The sequence below is a fragment of the Gasterosteus aculeatus genome, chromosome 2 (genome assembly GCF_964276395.1).
Source record: "Gasterosteus aculeatus chromosome 2, fGasAcu3.hap1.1, whole genome shotgun sequence".
Lineage (NCBI taxonomy): Eukaryota > Metazoa > Chordata > Actinopteri > Perciformes > Gasterosteidae > Gasterosteus > Gasterosteus aculeatus.
Window position 1 is genome coordinate 12,735,822 of NC_135689.1, and position 18,497 is coordinate 12,754,318.

Genomic DNA, 18,497 nt, shown 5'->3' on the forward strand with positions numbered 1-18,497 from the left:
ATTTGTTTCCCCGGCGCAGCTGCCGACCTCTATTGAGGGACGAACGTAATCAGCGCTGACGCAAATTAGATGGTTATTCGTTTCGAAAATTGACAGAAAAACAATAAAAAAGATGAAATGCTCCCAAATCAATAGATATAATGAAATTCAAATAATCCGAGAGATGAGGTCTCCATGGCAACTGATAATGTGGAAAAGAAAACAATTTAATAAAGGACAGACACGCTTTGAAAACAGATTGGGGAGGGGGGTGGCTGTAAAGCGGGGAGAGGAGAGGAGAGGAGAGGAGAGGTGGGGAGATGGAGGGATAGACGGAGGGAGGGAGGGAGGGAGGGAGGTGGAGGGGTGTTTGTGGCGGTAGTGGTTGCTCTATGGCTTGTTTCCCCCGGCGTGTGAAGGATCTGTGTCTGTCCCAAGGACACCGGAATAATTAGAAAAGCTTTCAGGCCAGAAAGTGCAGATTCAGGTTTTAATACACAAAATTATTTCAGGGGCAGTGAATCGGAAAACCATTTGTTGGTGACCTTCCTGAGAGGCCTCCTCCCCCCCACCCACCCCTCTCCACCCCCTCTCCCCGGTACAGGGCAAGATGGAGGCTATGTGGCAGCACTGCCTGAGTTATGGCATATTTGTGTTTTTATAGAGGCTGGGGGAATGGAGTTGGGGAAGTTGGGGGGTGGGGGGGGGGGGGGGGGGGGGGCTAACAGTGCGTGAGTGGTTGTGTTTTCGGTGTGTGTGTGTGTGTGTGTGTGTGTGTGTGTGTGTGTGTGTGTGCGCGTGCATTAGATTTGGGGGTGGGTCACAGGCAGACCTTCATGTTGTCTGTGTGTGTGTGGGGGGGGGGGGGGGATGCTGACAGGAGGGGGAGCAAAGACATGAGGGTGAAAAGTGAGAGAAACGGGGGAAGTTGCAGATGCGGCTGTATTTACAGATCAGTTGTCAAAAGGAGCCATTTAAGTGGAATAAGCCGGTTGGTGCACTGTGACAGGCGAGGTGCCTGTGTGTTTAAAAAGCAAAAAGACAACTATGAACCTGAGAGGGTGATAGTCAAACACAGGCTTTTCTGTTGAAGACAGACAGAGCAGGGGGTGGCGAGGGAAGCGAGTGGGTGTTAAGTGACTTCATTTGTAGTCTATTTAAGGTATGTTTTACTCGTCCTTGCGCTGCTCCTCCAACATCTAATACAGGGGCTGCGTTCCAGTTAGCACAGCGAGGGAATAATGATCGAGTGCATCGTTCTTATTTCCCGTAAATACAAATGACTTTCCTTCATTTGACTGAAAACATGTATGTCATTTCAGTTTTGCTGTCTAGGGAGATTTGCTGCTGATGCAAACAGTGATAAGAGCAAAGCTCGGTTACTCTCATCAGCTTATCACACATTAAGTATGTAGACTTTCTGGTGGCGTTATTCAACATCCGTGTCCTGCTCTTTTAACATCCTATTTTCTTTATTGCTCTTTGTCAACGTTTTGAAGGCAGTCTGGTTGGGCGTTGGAGCCTTGTCTATCAAGCAGTGACTACAATTTTGTCATTAGAAGGCTTTGTTTGACTCAAATAGAGGTGATCCACCCTCTGTTCAAATGCTACAAACAGCAGGTCCGGGATATCACGTCTTGAGCGCAGATGCCCTTATCCTGTTTCAGGCAGCAATAAATGGAAAAAACAAGTCCTCACACAGAGCGTGGCCTGATAATTGCTGTTCTGATATTTTAATAGCTCGGGATCCTGATCAGAATTACTGCTTTCCTGGAATATAAACTAATAAAAGTTGGGCAATGATAAAAAAATGTGGGATCAAGTTCCACATAGTCATAACCGTAGTCCTTTCTCTTGGCATGAATTGGTTTGTTGCTTCATACATTATTATGGTGTACAAAGGCATTTCTTTGATCTAATCTTCACATACTTTTTACAATAGTTTCACTCGTTTTTTTCACTTGCTTTTCACAAGCATGCTGCACCTTTACTTCACTTGTTTAACACAATGTTGTACTAAGCAGATAATAACAGGATTACAGGGACTATTGATTGATCTCTTTTTCTTTTGCCACAATGAATCTGGCCATTTTTAAACAGAAATCTGATATTCTTAAGCAGGACAGCTAATATTCTCCAGGATATTGATATTGCAATGTGAAAAGTGCCCCACAAGTAGGCGAGAAACCAGAAATTCCCCACCGTGCACTAGCTAAGACCCTTCAAATATAACAGGCCGGTGTCAATGGAGGCTGTTTTCCTTTTTGTTTTTACATGATAAAAAAAGCCTGAGAGCCAAGGGGCCACCGCTGTGTGTTTGTGCGAGAATGTGTGTTTGTATGTTTCTTCACATGCACGCTGACACACACATAGGGCACAGAGCACATGTTATCACCGTCAACTGCCGTGGTTTGCTACCGCGGCAGTTGTTCTTTCTGCGTGTCTGTGTTTTGTCACAGCATAAGTGTGTATGCTTGTGCCTTTTGCCAATCTCTCTCTCGATCTCTCTCTCTCTCTCTCTCTCACTCTGGCTGCTCGCTCTGAGAAACCCACTGTAAGTCAATCTGTGTGCTCATATGCCTGCGTCTGGTTCCGTGTGTGTGTGTGTGTGTGTGTGTGTGTGTGTGAGCCACTACTGTACTACACTTCAGGAGCCGGGACCAAGCCCGGCCGAACAGTGCTGTAAAGGGACGAGGGCCAGCTCCCCGTGTGCACACCACCCACTTCACACCTGTCTCTCCCTCCCTCCCTCTCTCTCTCTCTCTCTCTCTCTCTCTCTCTCTCTCTCTCTCTCCCTCAGACACACGCACACACACAGCTCCTACAGCCGTGCTGCTCGGCACAGGGCTCTCATTGTAGCAGTGACAGGAGGGCGCCCGTTAAGTGGCTCTCTCTTCCCGGGGCCTGTGTGTGTTTTGTTCCCCCATGCGGCTGTGGGGTGGAGAAGGGCGATGAAGGACCCCTACTGGTAAAGTGGGTAAACTTGCACAGCCTCGACATCTGTGCTAGGAGGGTGGAGGGGGGGGAGGCGTGGAGAGAGAGAGAGAGAGGGAGGGAGGGAGAGAGGCGGTGGATAAGGGGGGAGGTGGGGGGGGGGAGATAAACGGCGAGAGAGGAGGACAGAGTGGGAAAGAGGAAAAGAGTGAGAAGGAGAGAGGGAGGGAGCGAGAGACAGCAGGAGAAGGTGGGGAGAGAGAGACAGAGAGAGAGAGAGCAGAGCCTTGGCAGAGAGCAGTTGAGGAAAAAATGCCTTGCTTTGTGGAGAGAATTCTTCCAGGGCAGGAGGGAGAGGTGAGACAGAGCGCAGAGGGCGGTCTGCTGCCAGGTAAGACCCCCCCCCCCCCACACTCCCCTCCTCCCCCCTCTCTCTCTCTCTCCCTCCCTCCCTCCCTCCTTGTGCAGGAGTTGAGTGCTTCCTCGAGGTGAACGGGTCTGCTACTAGTTGCAGTTGGCATGAGTCAGGCACGTATGTGTAGTGTTGGGTGGTGTGAAATGGTGCGTGTGTGCGTGCGTGTGTATTTGTGTGAAAGAGAGTCTAATCAAGTATGAGGAAACAGGGCAGGTGAATTAATTGTCCTTTTGGAGAGAAAAAATGCTGTTTTTAATTACAGATGCACATTTGTGCCTATAGTGCACTGGATGTCAGTGATGTGTTTAATTAGTTTTTTAATGGTGTGCTGCTTCCTCAAAAGTTTTGCTTTTGACTTTTTGTACGATGCCTTATAGCACGCCACACTTCCACTTTTGTATATTTACAGTTACATTAATGACATTCAGTGGTGGAAAGTACATTTATTCACGTGCTGTACCTATTTTTAATGTGCGTTCACCTTTAAACTGTATTATGTTGTAAAAGTTATTTCAGTTATAGTTCAATTAACTGTATAACAACAGATTCATATTTTACACAATATATAATTGGCTTTTAAAGTCTAATGCATTAATTGAAACTCAAAGGTGTATAGTTTTAAATTGGCTACAGCTCAAGCAGCCACAACACTAAAATGCTGCTTGCATATTAATGAGGCATAACAATCCATTAATACAACAAAAATAACGCAGTCTACTTTTTGAGTATTTTTAGGTCCATGAACATTTTTTAACTTTAACTAACTTTTTCTTTTCACACTTTTAATTGTAATTGTACATTTCAAAATTGTGGATGTTTTACTTAAGGGATCTGAATACCTCATTCAAATACACAAAAAAGATCCATAGAACACCCTTTCAAAAGCCCCAAAATTATAAATAATTAAAAAAGCACCTAAAATCCCTACGCTCTAATGTCGGGTGCAGATGTTGTCAAATGTGCCATGAGGTAATTTGCGGTGTTGGTCGAGATTGATCCGGCTGTTCAGATACAGATGTTGTGATGGAGCGCTTTATCTTCGGAGGGATTTTCCGCTCTTCTGATGTAAACAGTGTCGGTTGAAGAAAGGCTAAAGAGTCCCTTTCTCCCTCGTGGAGACACGGCCTTGTAGTGGAATAATCCTCCTGGCCTAGAATTAGATTTTCTCCTTTTGGTTAAATAAACACTGTGCCTGTGAACATTAACACAGATTTGCATTCGGCCCTGTGGGTGTTTCTCAAACAGCCGACTGCCACAGCTCGGGCCTGATGCTTCTTGTCGAAGGCCCACAGGAAAAAGAAAAAGAAAAAAAAAAAGCGAAAGAAAAGAAACACGAGGCAGAAGTTGGCCAGCTCTAACTTCACGCTTGCTGTTTATTTGTTTGTATAACAAATGGAACCGGCTTCCCGAGTGAAAGGTGAAGTCAGAATTGAATTTGGCTTGCGTTACCGTGGCGATCTGGCAACCGCTCCCCTGTCCCATAGGACTGCTCTGGTTGCTGTGTGCCGGGCGCGTGTGTTTGTTATTTAACTGGCATTTGTGTCTGTGTGTGTGCGTACGCCACTGCTCTGCGTGCATATTGTGTGTGTGTGTGTGTGTTTGAGTAGTGGGTGGTGGTAGCAGCATTCACTAGAGAGACATTTTACTAAGCAGACATTTCCCCCTCTGTTTTCACTCTGACCTGGTAGGTGATTGATGACTGAATTGTGGAGTACATGTTAACAGTAACTGGTGATTTATGAAGATACTCAGGGTACGTGAGGCCGCACAGCCTGGAGGGGAAGAAAAAGATATAGCCTTTAAAGTTAATGCAGAAATATAGCCTTTTAAAGTAATAATTGTTATAAAACACCTCTAGTTTCGGAAAAGAGATCTGAGTCAGAGTTTCATGTGCAGAAAGTGCGATGTGAAGCTTTTGCTTTTCAATCGGCCCTGGGCCTTTCTTTAAAGTTGCCTTCATTCAACATAGAAAGTGAAGAAAAAAAAGAAATCTAAAGAAAATACTTTATTTAGATGTGTGGATGAACCGATACTACAATTTACTAATGAAGATAATTTGAGATTTGAATATTTGAATGCAACTTTTTCCTGGTTAAACCCCAGTGGAAAGCTTGTCTTGGATGAACCCTTGCACTGCAACAAGTGCACTGTGTGTTTTGGCAGCTCCCTTCAGCCAAAGATCCCACAGAAAATCCGCATGCAATTTTAAAAGAATCAGATTCTTTTCCTTTTCGTGGCTCGTGAACTCCCTCGATATTATGCAGACGGAGAATCCTCCTCTCTATTCAAATAAGATATTCAATCCACTTGGATATGATCTATGGCATTTTTAAGGAATAAAGCAATTTTAGGGAACACGGAATAGTGCTTCCCCCAGAAGAGGAATGGCTTTCATTTTTTTTAAGGCACCTCTTAGACTGAGTGAAATGTTTCCCCAGTACGCTCAGGGACAACTTTATTTCTTACCAGGGATTTAACACTCACTCAGTCCCCTCATAAATACAGCGTCCCTCAGCCATTCACTAGCCATAACTCACGCACTAACTCTCTAGCTAACTAAACTTGTATAGCAGAGCCAACACTTGTTTGTCTTTTACCTCAGCCTTTCTCTCTCCCTCTTCCTCTCTGTCTCTTTTTCCTCGTCTTGGCTGATTTATACATGACTGATTCTTCTCCGACTGCCGGCTCACGAGGTTCCCGCACTGCTCTCCACGGCCCACTCGTGGAGCGGTTTTAGAAGAAATGTGCATTTGAATACGAGCCAGACTTATCTCCTTGAGGCGATTCAGAGTGAGCCTAATGCTCCAAGAATGAGCACGAACAACGGCGGAGAAAATGCGAACATCCCTCTCAGCGTGTCACAACACAACTCAGGTCTCAAAAGAACGAAGCAGGTCTCTAATTTTCCGATATTTCTGCGAGGAAGAAGGACGTAGCGTTTCCGAGGCACCTGTTGAAGACATCAGTCCCCTTTGAGAATTATTTGTGCGCGATTTCGTGTTCGGCCTTTATGGCACCTACCTTTGGAAGTGCTTAACTCTTTGCTATTTCAATGGTAAATCAAAGAGCAGATGATACGCTTCCAGGCCTTTCACAAATGAAAGCGCTCAGGTGGGACATTCCAGTATGGGGAAAGCTTTCACCGATCAGGTGCCGATTGGCCTTTTGGGCGGAGACCATCTTGCTGGCGTGGTTCCCACATTGGTTGTCAGCCGCCTGGTGGTACCTTCTGTTCTCTCAGCTCCTCCTCGAGCATCTGAAGGCCCTCTGAAGTCAAAAACACCCTTTTTGATGTCTGGTGGCAGCTTCCGACGTTTTGTTGTATTTGCCTCTGAAAACACTGGCCCTGCTTGGAGGAATTACCCTCAGCACTCGTTGGCGTCGAATGGGGGAGGAGGGTATCGTTCCGCCCCCCCCCTTCCCCTTTCTCCCTGCCCTCCTTTGTGCCTTTTCTTTCTTTTTGATCTCACCATCAAATCTTCTCTGCGTTTTATGAGTGACGTTTACCCGAGAGCGGCTTGGGAAATGGCTGGCTGCAGAAGACGTTTGAGAAAATGCGCCTGAGCAAGCTATCACCTCTGATAAAGCCATAGCTCCAGTGGGAGAGGAAGAAGAAAGCCAAACGTGTAAGAGAATTGTTGGTAATGAAAAATGCCATGCAAGAGGGAGCATCTCTCTGATCCCGGCCTGTTGAAACCAACAATGTACTGTAGAAGAGATACGACAGTGGCACATCAAGCACTTCTCTGTTGTTGCAACACAATGAGTGCTTGACCCAGAGGACTGATCACAATCTGGGGTACCACACTGTGCCTTTTATTGCAGATCAGCTGGGCACCAAATAATCGCATAGTGAATCACACTGGTGCTGCCGTCAACACGGCACACCTTCGGCTGTGTCGCCAGGTGGCAAAAGTCCGTCCGGTAACTTGAAAGCGCCGAAGAGAAAGAAATAGTGGATAAGTGGAGTGTGGTTGGAGGCAAAGAGTGCAAGAAATGTTAGCTTTAGTAATTACTACCTCCATGGAGAAGCAGTGGAGAGGACAGCGAGCGCGCGAAGGAGGCCGCGTGTGCAGATAATGAAGGGGTATCATTGTAGCTCTGACAGCGTTAATCTTAGTGCTCCACAGTGTGTGTGTGTGTGTGTGTGTGTGTGTGTGTGTGTGTGTGTGTGTCTATCTGGTTATGTGAATGCTGTGTGCAGCACATGCTGCCGGGGTGTATGGAGGTCATGGTGCAGTGCCATTGACTCTCGCCCCCACCAGTAAGACCGGCCCACCTGACAGCGAGCATGCTGACAGCGGGCCGCCTCTCACGGCTCCTTGAAGTCAATCCTCAAACTCCGCAGCCTCTCGCTCACCCTCACGGCGGCGGCGCGATCGCCTATCAGCGCCCAAACTTGTCCACTTTGCAGAAGTGGGATGAAGAAAGGAGGAGAGCGGAAAAAGAGGAAGAGCGGTATAACTTTCTTTGTGCCTGGCTTTTTTTTTTCTTTCCTCTCTCCTATTTGAAGATGTGAGACACTCATTTAAGCCTCATTGCACAGCAACACTCAACACACAGGAAAGTGTTATGAATATGTATCAACACAGCATATGGCAGCAGGAGCAGTGGGACTAGGTGTGTCCAGAAGGGTAGAGTGCTGCCGATGCATTATTCTCCATTCAAATTACCACGGTGAGAACGCAGCGAGGAGCAGGGAGGTGTTCTGCTCTTCAGGCGGAGGAGGGAGAAGAACCTGGACGGTGGCAAACAGCCCCACTGGAGGAGGTGCGATGAGCACAGCAGTGAGCCGGCTGAGTTTCCTGGATTTGGTGGAGATTTTTTTGGGGGAGGTTTAAACAGCAGCACTCGCTGACACGAGCGTGATTAAAAGTGATATTTCTGACACATTAGGATGCGCACGGGAAGTAACCTCCTCTAAAGCGTTCATTATTAGATGCATGACAGACCTGAATATTTATAAAATACGTTTTAATAATTAATAGCAGCAATCTGCTCCCGTAATTCATCAGATTTGCACTTCAACAGAGTATCCGTTTTCACTTTAAAATAATAATAAGAGGAATATTAATGTTGGGGAAATGTAAAACGGGCAGCTGGATACAGTGCGAGCGCTCCGTGTTCACATCTGAGGGCTTTCCTTTAACCTGCCACTTTTAAAATAAAATTACATTTTTTAGCCCGTCAACACTGCATCGTTTGAAAACCCTGAGTTGTTTGTGCTTCACAATTTAGTGAGTGGCTTCTCGCAAATGTGGCAAGTCATAAAGATAAAGAGGCAGGAGACAGTTTGGTGTAGAATGCAAAAGCAGTTGCTGTGGTTTTATCAAAAGCAAGTTTATTTGTTTGAGTCAACTTCAGCAGCACTTCCTTTTGTATGCTGAGACCCAAAATAGACAGCACTCTTTTTCCTGTAAAGCAGCTCTGTTTGTTTCATCTTTTAACAGCCATTTAACTTTTTTTTCTCTCACTTATTATTGTGAGTGTTGTTTTATCACACCTTCAAATTCAGTCGTGACCTATTCCTCCCCCTACTAAACTCCCAGAAACAAGAATGTTGCTGTTTAAGTGCTGTGACTTTGAGTTTGTTCATCCTAAAATTGTATGTTTACTGGTTTACGTACGTATTTGACAGCGCGCGCCTCAGAGTAAATGGCGTGACCTCCAACCTTGCCAAGCAAGCAGGCACACACAAGTGTGTTCACAGCGCATTGTGCACATACCCACACGCCCCCAAACATCCATGTCACCTTGTTCTCTCTTTCATTCTGCCAACCAGAAAAGTAAAAGAAAGCAAACTTAAGTTGTTGCAGCCGAGTAACAGCCACAGGGTCCGATGACTGCAAATCCCAAGAGCTGAAAGATTCACTCTCATCACTTCCACTCTCAGCACTCCAAAGATTTTGATCAAACTTTAATCAGTCAAACCAAGAATAATAAAGAGCATAATGTAATTTTTTTTGTGAGTGTTTAAAGGGTCGGATCTTGAGTGAGCCGTGGATCGTCCTTGTACAGGTGGAGAGAACCTGCTCGGGGCGGCAAAAGAGCAAAAGTCTGCCAGGCAGAGAAAATGTTTTAATGGGAGCCGGGGATCGATGTTGTCAGTGCCGGCATCCTGTCTAGAAATACATGCAGTTTTGGGTTAATGTCCCCTTCTTTCTTTTCAAGGAGACAGCGAGAAGGTGGGAGGGGGAAGCAGGTCAATGAGATTTGGAAGCAAACGTTCCCAACCAGGCCAGATTCAGGGGAATCGCTTAAAAAAAACAAAAAAAAACAGACTCACACTCTTATTCACAAGTATCACCATATTTGAAAAACAAATGTGAAACGTAACCTTGGAAATCAATTAAGAAGTCCCCAAGAGCTTGAGGGGGAGAAAAAAGAGAAGAGAAAGGCCCAACGTTTTTCCTTCTTCCCCCTCCTTACACATCCTTTCCTCTCCTCCGGGTTAACAGGGACCTGGATCTCCCCATCACACCACAGCATTGTGTGCGGAAGCCCTGTCACTACGGGCTTTATTTAATTATTATCTTTAACGGCAGAGTGCCTTATACGCTGTCAAAATGTCGCGAGAGCCTTATTAAAGAAATGCCACAGCTCATTTCCTCGTAATGCAATTCATATGCCGGTGAAAGGGGGCATGTCTAAAGATCCAAACAGCTTTGCTTTTTAGGCTTCACATTAGGGGTTATCTGTGAGGGCTTGTCATTGATTGACATTATCGGGCCTGACAGGGCCTCATATCAAGGTTAACCTCGTGGACATAAGTGCCACCCGCACGGACACACAAACACACCCGTAGTCAAATAAGGCACGCTCTCCTCAACTTCCTGTTGAGAGGCGTGCTGCGTACTGTATGTGGGCCGGGCGCGTACAGTACGTGTGTGTCAGATAGGCGGAGATTTGCAGAATTCATTGATAACTAATGGAGCAGAACTTTCCCTGGAGGGTTGACACTGTGTGTGTGTGTGTGTGTGTGTGTGTGTGTGTGTGTGTGTGTGTGTGTGTGTGTGTGTGTGTGTGTGTGTGTGTGCGCGACCTGTGGAGAGCTGCAGGGGGCTATAGGTGACTTACTGAGTAGTGTACCTCCGGATTCTGGTAAATTAAACATGGCCCAGAAGATATTGACATGAAACGACCTCCCAGCACACCGGCGTCTCCTGACCACTTAGGCAAGCGGGCCGCTGACTTTGCCACAGAAGGAAACAAACACTCACACACACACACACACACATCTCCCCTTCTCCCTCCCAACAAGCCACAGAGGCAAAGAGCGATCCCCGTGACCAAAATACAACTGAAGCAGTTAATCTGTACAGATATTAGCTCAAGGGCCCTTGAGAGGTGCACCGCTGAGCCCCCTTCTCCACCGTACTACCCACACCGCCACGCCGCCGCACCAAGCCCGAGCAACCGTGAGGGAGGGGCGCGGGGGTCGTCTGCTCATTTACCATTGCGGTCGGCTTATCAAATTGCACTCCTGGTGTCTTGAAACTGAACATGGGAGCTAAGCTTAAAAAAAAACGAGGCTGCAGGAATAAATTTCCCTCGTTTCAATCTGGGGAAGCATGGGACTGTGTGCCGTTGTGTGTCTTTTAAAGCAAAAGTTTTGCCTCCCACAACAGACACTTAGAAATTAATTTGTCATTGGGTGCCAGCTGGGCGTCCAGATTTGATGTACAATTTTAACAAGTTAGCCATGTGTCCCATGAATTACCCTGAGCGGCAAACTCAATGAAAGTTGGCTGTTTTGGTTCACGGCTGTCAGAATGGTTCTTGTCACTCATGTCAGATTTTCTTTAATTTTTTTTTTATATAGCTTGTCCTCTGTTCTGGAAAACACCATAATTACCCTGTTTGTGATGAAGCCTGAGGGCTGATTTGTCCTTAGAAATCAACTTTCCTGCTTGATTGCCCGCCCAGTTCAACGTCTTTCCTCTTCCGCATGCTCTTGAAATATACTTTGTATTCTTCAGCCATTGTCCTGGGTAGTGAGTGTGTGTGTGTGTGTGCGTGTGTATGTTACTGGTCTGTTTGTGTCTGCCTTTGTCCTGTAGATTTTCCTTTGTGTTTTGCGGCAGCGTGACAGTAGCGGGGCGTTTGGCTGAGGGCTCGAGTTTGAAAACAGCCTGTGGGCCGAGCTGAAAAGTGAAATAGTCCAAACGGGTTCTTCAAGGTCAAAATTCTCAGCAAGACGGCACACAACGGGCAAGGTCGTGTTCTAGACTAAAAGCAATAAGTGCTTTATTGATATAAAAAAAAAACAAGCAACAAGGCAAGCAGATGTGCAACCAACTGATTAATAATAAAATACATTTGCGAGAGAGAGGAACACGGGGAAGGGTAGGGGGGCAGGGTGGAAGAGACAGCTACCTCCTGCCTGTACGTCTGTGTGCACTTCATGCGTGTGCGTGTTTGTAGGGCAGCATTGATCACAAAGTAGGAACTGAAAAATCCATTCTAAACCCAGTAGTTGAAAAGAGAACCAAATGGGACCAATTGGTGCTGGTGGCAGCTTCGCTGGTGCTCTGCTCTGTGGTTTGTATCTGTAGCGTCAAGTGAGAGTTAGATAGTTTTATAGCAGGTCACAAGCCGCTCTATTCTCCTGTTTAAACAGTAATCCACGTATCACACACATCTGATCTGTATCGGGTTTTATGATGCAAACAACAGTCACCGTGGGTTTCTGCTTTTTCTTCTCCCCAGTCACTCAATGAACAATGTGGCTTTTGTAATGCACCCACTGTGCTATTATCTTCCTATGAAAATAAGCAAGGCGTATTGGACTGGCGTCATCTTTTATGTGCCCGGCGTCATCTCTGCCCCAACCAGGCCGACCTGCCAATTGAGTAGAGCTGCAAAGCGAATCAGTCGGCGGCAGATTACGTTTTTTTTGTTTTTTTTTGGGAGAAAGTCCCTTTCACAGTCAAACCTGTTTCTTAGGGAAGACAGTGTTTTGGAGCCACCCGTTTCCCATCAGTGATCACCTCCCCCCTCCCACCTGCTCTGTAGTTAGTCCACACCCGCCTTTGCACCCCCCCGCTCCCCTACCCCCCTTTTCTCAATCTCTTTTCTACATAAACTTCTCCTCAGATGCGCCCACTCCTAAACCCCCTTCTATCAACTTGTTGGCAATGGCATTGTTTTTAATCATCAGAACCTCAAAATTATTATTATCGCTTCTGATGCGGCAATTAAAACTTCAGGTCAGAGGCACAACGAGCGGTGATCAGCAGCCGAGCTGAGAAGTTTTAATTAGACGATCAGAACCATTAATGCACAAAAAAAAGGTGTGCGCTGGGAAATTAACGGGAACGTCTTAATCAGGGTTAGCGACTCCGAAGAGGAGTCAAGTGAACAGAGAGCAAAAAACAAATCATTTCCGCACCACTGGGACAAAACTCAATTAAATATGCATGCGTAAAAATGGAAATTTCTCAGCATCGGCTACACCGAGTGTTGGAAAACTGTGGCAAAATCTCACGGCAGGGTCGGCAACCTGCTTATTGTTATTCTTGTGTTATGAAAATGAGAGAAGGGCCAGATGCTGGGGTCTGGGTGTCGTGGCGTGGTTGTCCATCAGTGGCTTTCTGCTTGACTTCCTTGCAGGGGGGAAGTGAAAGACGAGGAAAACATCCTCCTCCGGTAAATTTAGAAATATTAAAACATGATCATTTCTAAGTGTGTGTGTGTGTGTGTGTGTGTTTGACTGTGGGGCTCGGTGATTTCCCTGAAACACACACGCTCCCTCACACATACATCTCCCCTGAGAGCAAGACACACAAAAGGATCACTGAGGTGCACGAGGGGAGCTGCATTCGTGCCGATTAATCTGCCAATGGTTCATAAAGTTAGAACTGGATTTTTTATTTTATTTTAAAGAGCTACAGCAACTCTCGGTTGCATGTTGTAAAATAATCCTGAGCTGAACAGACATCTCCTAGACTCTGTTTGTATTAATTAACTCCTGATATTGCAAAGGGGGGTTAGGGGGGGTTGTCCCTGTGTCACTCATGTTGGATCTCAGCAGGATTCTGCAACAAGCCCTGTACCTGTGTTTGATTAGGTAAAGAGATGAGCTTCAGTTTAAATAGGTAATATCTACGTCTCTTATATACAGACCCTCCTGCGCGCTTGCTCCGTACAAACCGACAACACTGCAGGGAGTGCAGCGCTGCACTTTGAATGAATAATGAAGTCGAGTAATTCACTTTTCTTACATGTTGTTTATGTTACTTTAAATCTTCCATGAGATGCTTAAACAAGGGTTTTGGACATAAGCTGCCCCGTCTCGCGTGACAAAAACAGAGGTAAAGCCATGACCCTGCCGGTCCCGAAGCAGGCTCAACTCCCACATCCGTCACCCAGAGACGCCGTGATTACAGTCTGTGCACGTTCAAACAAATAATGCACTTCCAACTGCGTTATTAGGCTTTGAAACACCACTTGATTGGGCGTGATATCATTCTGGCACACAAACAGAGACTCTGCATCAGAAACCAACAAGACCTGTGGGGCTTAGCGCTTCTGGAGGAGTTAGTTCGTCAGTGGGGAGGGGCTGGACTTGAACACAAGCTGTGTCATCCAGCGCTGAGAAGAAACAGGGCCTGAAGGAACTTTGATGCACTTACTTTTGTCTGAAGATGATAAAAGAACCTGACCTATTCCAAATGTATTCAAAATATTTGCAGGACTTTTTCCTTGGGTTTTTGGCCTTATAGAGACAGTTTGTGGCGCTCCTCGGCGGCCCTGCACTGTTTCCAGGAAAAGAAATAGTGTCACCGCCAACATAAGCAGTTGGAAAAATTAGTTTCAGCTGTTGTGTTCAAATTCAAACCTGCTCGTTTTTTTTTTTTTTTTTCGACTCCCGGTGCTCACTGAGGTGTCTCCTCCTTGACAATTAGCACACAAGGCTAAAACAGTAAATAATGTCCAATGCATGTGACAGTGTTGTTTTTCTGCCTGATATTCATTAATAAGGCAGACTGCTTACTGGACTCTCAGAGAGGTGGGGGAGTTGGTCCCAGAGGAAGAAGTTGTTCTTTCATGTAGGTCCCCACAGATTTGATCTCATTGAACGCTATCATGCACACAAACGACTGGAGGTAAACAGCTTGGCGTTACCATAGCAATCCCTATTGTAAGCAATGGCAAAATGCAGCCGTGGACAGAAACCCCTCAGCATAAATAATAGTTTAGACAGCTCCCATAAACCATCGAACCATAGCATGGTTCCTACTCACAGGAAACCCAGTGTTAAATGTGCCTTAAAGCACAGCCTACCTTTTAAAAGAAAACACTGAATATGTGCTGAAGCTGTCCGATAATTTAATTAGAGGCTCGATAGATACTCAGACCGGCAGCACTCATTCGCCTACGCACACTCCTTATTGTTAACAGAAAACCCTACATAAATAGTCTATAATAGAAAGGAACCACTGTGTCGGGGGATCGTTTCCTACAAGGAGCTTGAGATTGCAACGCAAAGGAAGATCGGCCGTTAAAGCATGAAATACCGTAACACAGTAAACAGAAAAAATGACTTCCACTGCAACACCCAAATGACCTCAATCTTCCTTTGGAGAGTATTTGTACAAAAAAATAACTTGAAAATTTATGTCTTCCACTTCCTTAATAGTTTTTCAAGCTGATTCTTTGTTTTTTTTTTCAAAATTGCTGCTCCTAAAAGGTGACCCTTTCACCCCCGCCTGCAATTGTCTAACACTAAATTGCACGGTAATGTGTCATTGATATACGGCCCCCTCAAACCTACATAATTCCTGAAGCTATTGTTTCAGAGAGGAAGCCCGCAACGTAAATACAGTGACTGAGAAAGCATGTGTGGGGGCACAGGCTGCATTGTGTGGCGACGGGGTGATCTGTAAGCACCTTCAAATTGTACATCCTCTAATGAATCCACAGCTTTGCGAAAGAAAATGAAAACAGGATTTTATGTTGCGCCGATGTGATTTACATAATACTTAGAATGGCTCACACATGATTGTGCTTGGCTTTACGGCTGAGGGGAAAATGAAAAGGCTCGTGCTCATTGTTACGTAAAGTGAATCGAGTCTTTAAGATGGGATTTCGCTACCTCTGGTATCTCACTTTTTCGGTCTGCTGAAATGGTGTCATAGCTCGCATGGCATATTATCTTAACCACGGTGTGGCTGAGTTAAGATTCAATTCTCCTTCCAACAGGGACAACTATCTACTACCGAAATAAAAACACACAGCAAGTTAAAAAGCTTGTCTGATCTCTGCTTCTTTTTTTTTTATACCATAAATACTGTTACTCGCGGTCACCTCCTCGCTTTTTAAAAGTTATTTACAACTCGATAACGATCTGGCCTTGATTTTGAGTCTGGAAAATGCTGTTGGAAGGTGAACTTTGGTGGCTCTGGAAATAAAGCGAATAGGAACCAGAGTGCAGTTTCTGCCCTAAAAAGGCAGCTCTGGATATGGAATGCCACAGGCAGCTGTTCCTGCCTCATCACAGGACATGTTATAAAGATAGCCCCACTTGGGTTGAAATAATGCCACCCATTGCTGCCCCAAAGCACACTCTATCATGCTCTATTGTTCAGAGAGGCCGCACCGGCGAAAAGATGTTGAGACTGGGCACTCTGTCTTGTTTTGTAAAGATATGTAAAATATGGTGACTACAACCTTTTTTTTTTTTTTTTTGCATCCGTGTTTCCGTCTGGGACAGATCAACAGGAAAAGGCAGAAGGTAGAAGGTATCTGGTCGTATATCATGCATTTATTTTCCATTTAATAAAGTAAAACCAGCAGCCTATAAAGAAACAGTAACAAGAGCAGTTGAGGTTTAATCGCACTCAATAGCCAACGTGAGAACAAAAACTACAAAAAGAGCAAAAGCGCTGAGCATTTTCACTCCACATCCTGACAGCTTTAACGCTGTGCAGCCCCCACTCAGTGGCAGGGCCACAGCCTCTTGAGGTGAGAGTGAAGATAACATTTCACCGTGTCTCTACAGCGCTGTCATGTGAAGGATTATGTAGCCGTGTATGTGCTGCTTGTAGTACCGTAGGGGGTCTGATACCTATCTGCCTGTGGTTTCAGTTGCCTGCGCTTTTTTTTTTTCTCCTTTTTTTTCATCAGCGCTTTCAACTCTGAGCTGACCGAAGAGGTGTGACTTAGAGAGATATGTACAGTATCTCTGTGTGTCCTTGCAGTGTTTTGTTAAGTGCTGTTGGATGTTATTAATAGCAGCAGTCACTGTTGTTCACTGTTGCCTTTTTCCATTGTGATGTTAAAAATCAGTTACATGACACGGGGAAGCTGGTTCAACGCAGATAATTACAAACTGAACAAATGTAACTAATATCTTTTTTCTTTTTTGCTTCTTCTCCATTAGCTGAAAGGAGTTTATGCACTGAAACGACCTCAGGAAAACCCAAGATGGCCGCCAAAAGGAAAGGTGGCCTAAAACTCAACGCTATCTGTGCCAAGCTGAGCCGTCAGGTGGTGTTCGACAGCAGCTCCCAGAATGCAGAGGGAGACCAGAGTGTGGCAGAAAACAGCGAGCGTGGCAGTTCCCACTGCGACGACAGCGAGACCAACTTCCCCGAGAGCCTGAACCTCAGCCAGAGTCTGGAGGAGGACCAGAAGAGGCGCGAGGCCATCGAGAAGTGGGTGAACGGCGAGTACGGGGACGAGCCGCCGGCTCCAGACGACGAACACGAGCGCGGACTCAAGGTCGGCAGTGAGGCGGGCAGCCCCCCCGAGGGCGTGTACATGGTGCACCCCACGGGCTGCAGCGACGACGAGGACAACGCCGACGAGGACGAGCCGGCGGCGGGCTCTCGGGATGGCAGTTACCACGACGACAAAGAAGCCGAAGACGCGCCGTCGAAAAACAGCGCCTACGCGGCACCGCGCGAGGCGCCGAGTCGCGCGGCGCCTTTCGCCTCCACAGGTACATTCTGACACTCATTTCTACTCCTCACTCCGACCTTTGCCCTTCAAAAACATTTCCCTCCATAGCATTGTGGGGCAAATGCTTAGATGGGGAGCGGGCGCACATTGCCGCATCCACGTAAGCTTAAGTGTGCCCGTTATTGGGGAGGGACATTCTAGAGTTACATTATGAATAGCCAGTGACATTATTACCCTAAAGACATATTCAACTGGCAGGCCGCAGGGGGAGGAGGGGGAGAGTTGGGGGTGGGGGGGGTTGTTCGGGGACGGACAGGAACTTATCAGTGTGTGGTTAACTGCAAAAAGACATCCAGAAATGGAGTAGTCTTACAACGTGAGGCCTGTGATGCACTCTCCCAGCAGCTGTGGGCCAGGAGCGCGTGGCTGGACCAGGCTAAGCTTCGTATTACACCCAGGATTACATGTTGAGTCTTTGATTTTCCCTAAGCTCAACAAACTTGAGCCACAGCTTCAAACTCCTCCATTTCCTGGAATTGTTGTCGGCCGTAGAGGAGCTTATTTCTTCTTTTTGAAAGCTTTTTTTGAGTCATCAAATCCCGAAAAATCGGCAAATAAAGTCAGAAATGGGGAAACGATATCGTAGTTTCGTATGACTCTTAATTATGTTCTTATCTTATCGTCATAAACAACAGTGGGTCCATGTATTGGTGAGCAGACATGGACATATTTTAATAAATTCCTTTATAAAATGCTCTTGTCAATGATGGTAATATCCCCTCTTTGATTGTGACATGATGTCCTTGCAATATAATTCACTACATATCAAATGGAAAGTCCTGGCACAGGCCGTCATTTGTAACAAGAGCATGTGTTTACAGCACAAACTGTCTTGAAAGTGCCTTTAACACCGAGTGACACGTGAAGCAATGCACACGTAATACGGGGGAGTTTTAGCAGGAGTTCAAGCGCAGAGCTTTCAAAAGTGGTATAAAAAATATGGCTCACTTATATGAATAGATAAAGAATGTTTCACAGATACCAAGAGGGGAAAAAAAACTGTCAATTTGCAGTTGAGACCGGTTGTTGCGGTACAAAAACAAGTTTTGTTTTGTAGTCGCTCACCTCACCTTAACAGTTTTTAGGCCTTTCATCTAGGTTTAGTGATCCACCTCAGAGACATGTACACGCGCGCCTTTAGACTGCATTTCTTTTTGTTTTAAGGCAGCAGCTCTGGCCACACAAAGAATCGGGTGCAGGGGCT

The 18,497-nt window shown here is 46.0% G+C and overlaps 1 protein-coding gene across 11 annotated transcripts in view; it reads left to right on the top strand.

Annotated features, from left to right (window-relative positions):
• The window catches only part of casz1 (castor zinc finger 1), a 155,346-nt gene that overhangs the window by 106,976 nt on the left and 29,873 nt on the right, over nucleotides 1–18,497 (top strand). For 7 of the 11 annotated variants that reach the window (XM_078083529.1, XM_078083531.1, XM_078083530.1 and 4 more), the window contains one exon: nucleotides 16,713–17,273. In XM_078083529.1, the coding sequence (XP_077939655.1) occupies nucleotides 16,757–17,273 (517 nt within the window). In that variant the 5' untranslated portion in view covers nucleotides 16,713–16,756. Of the gene's footprint in view, nucleotides 1–3,086; nucleotides 3,305–16,712; nucleotides 17,274–18,497 lie in introns of those variants that run through there. The other 4 variants (XM_040193499.2, XM_040193496.2, XM_040193500.2 and 1 more) reach the window with 2 other exon arrangements.